Genomic DNA, 1,950 nt, shown 5'->3' with positions numbered 1-1,950 from the left:
ATGATGAAGTACTGGGCCAACTTTGCTAGACATGGGTGAGAACACACCTTTCTCTCAACCTTCCCTTATGGGTCCCTGTATAGGTCTCCCTTTTGGGTGATGGTCTCTTTAGTTTTCCTGAATCTTCCATCACACGATAGAGTCCTCTCCTGGATAGCACATTTATATAGATACTGTGTAGGTGTCAGTTACTGGTCATCTCACAGTGACCTGGTTCCTGAGACATAGTGCTCTGGTACTGCTCTTTATTTCTTGCCTCTTAGATTAGATATAAAACATATCAAGGAGTCTTCCCCCACATGGAACAGAAACTAGTGGGTGACACTGTGTCCCTTTATCAGGACACCTGTCCCATCAGCCCCATTAACCACTGGCCTAATGTTCCACTGCCTTGACCCAAATCAGGGGGTCAGACTTTGGATCAGAGTGACCTCACCCTTCCCCCCTGGCTGGTATATCCACAGGAACCCCAACAGCGAGGGTCTCCCCTACTGGCCCATGATGGACCATGATGAGCAGTACCTGCAGCTGGACATCCAGCCTGCTGTGGGCCGAGCCCTGAAGGCCAGAAGACTGCAGTTCTGGACCCAGACTCTTCCCCAGAAGATCCAGGAGCTAAGGAAATCTCAGCACATGCACAAAGAGCTATAGTGCCCTGTGTGAGGAATGGTGTGTAGCATTGGCTGCCGATGGGGTCACCTTGAGGTTCCCAAAACTTATTGAGTGAGCTGGGTTGATCCTAACATTCACAGAACCTCTGCACTAGTCTGTTTTGCATTTATCACGAATCCTCTGTATGTGACTCTATCCTGCTGGGTCATCTTTGTTAGACCCACTCAATGAATGCTCCATAACAACAGGAATTGTTAACCTCCCAAGCAGGCTCATCTCCTTTCACATTCCACTGCTACTAGGCCTCTTCACAAGTTAAAACCTGCCTGAGCTATAGAACAAGCTCTTGGAAGGGCTAGATTAGTTATGCTTTCTCTCCACAAGAGAAATTCAAAAAAATTATAAAAATATAATTTCAGTGAGTGGGTTAATAAAGGGGAGAAAGAGGAAAAGAAGGAAATGGATGTGGAGGAGAAGAAAGGGAGGAAGATAAGGAAGAGGAGGAAGGGTAAAGTAGAGGAAGAAATAATGAAGTTGGAAGGAGAATATTGTGGACGTTTCGGGGGTCTTGAGGGTGTTGGGATGTAGGATTACATAAAACACATTGTAACAATGTATGAATTTACCAAGGAATTAAAAGCTTCCAAAGATCTGGGAAACAGGTCCGTGTCACATTTCTTACACGACCTATGTAAGACCAATTCTGTCCACTGTAAGCAGAAACTGTGCTTTCATTTCACAGACTGAAACAATCACACAGAGACTATAATAATTACATCACTGGCCAATGACTTAGGCATATTCCTAACTAGCGCTTACATTTTAAATTAACCCATTTTTATTAAATATATATATTGCCACAAAGCTGTGGCTTACTGGTTCTTGCATTTTCCTCCTTCAGCAGCTACATGATGTCTCCTTCAACTCTGCCACCTCCTTCTTATCTCTGTTCAGAATTACTGCCTGGCTTTACTTTGCTAAGCCAAAACAGCATGTTCACTATGGTCTGCATCACCATCACTGAAAGGCCCTTGTGACAGAGCACGTAGGGACCCTCCCCCAAGTCACACTACATATAGGGATCAGAGGATACACCAGGCTGGACAGGTAACACAGAGAAACTACTTCCACTAATTTGAACTTGGGCATTGTTCATAGGCCTGCCATTCCTTGGTTTGGAGAGAGAGAGAGAGAGAGAGAGAGAGAGAGAGAGAGAGAGAGAGAGAGAGAGAGAGAGAAACAATCTTTTCCTGGTAGGAGCATATTGGATGGAGACTCTGAAGACTCTGAATCTATAGAACTCTTTACTGATTGGATGACTGGAGGAGGAAGGTGAAG

The 1,950-nt window shown here is 44.9% G+C and overlaps 1 protein-coding gene across 1 annotated transcript in view; it reads left to right on the top strand.

Moving 5' to 3' along the window:
- The window catches only part of LOC101992920 (acylcarnitine hydrolase-like), a 7,058-nt gene extending 6,032 nt beyond the window's left edge, over positions 1 to 1,026 (top strand). The window contains exons 7-8 of the mRNA XM_005345847.2: positions 1 to 35; positions 465 to 1,026. Coding sequence (XP_005345904.1) covers positions 1 to 35; positions 465 to 651 — 222 coding nt within the window. The 3' untranslated portion in view covers positions 652 to 1,026. The remainder of the gene's footprint in view (positions 36 to 464) is intronic.
- The last annotated feature ends 924 nt before the right edge of the window (positions 1,027 to 1,950 follow it).

Source organism: Microtus ochrogaster, chromosome 4, assembly GCF_000317375.1.
Source record: "Microtus ochrogaster isolate Prairie Vole_2 chromosome 4, MicOch1.0, whole genome shotgun sequence".
Lineage (NCBI taxonomy): Eukaryota > Metazoa > Chordata > Mammalia > Rodentia > Cricetidae > Microtus > Microtus ochrogaster.
Note: the sequence above shows the minus strand (reverse complement) of the source record. Positions and strands in the feature narration are given on the sequence as shown.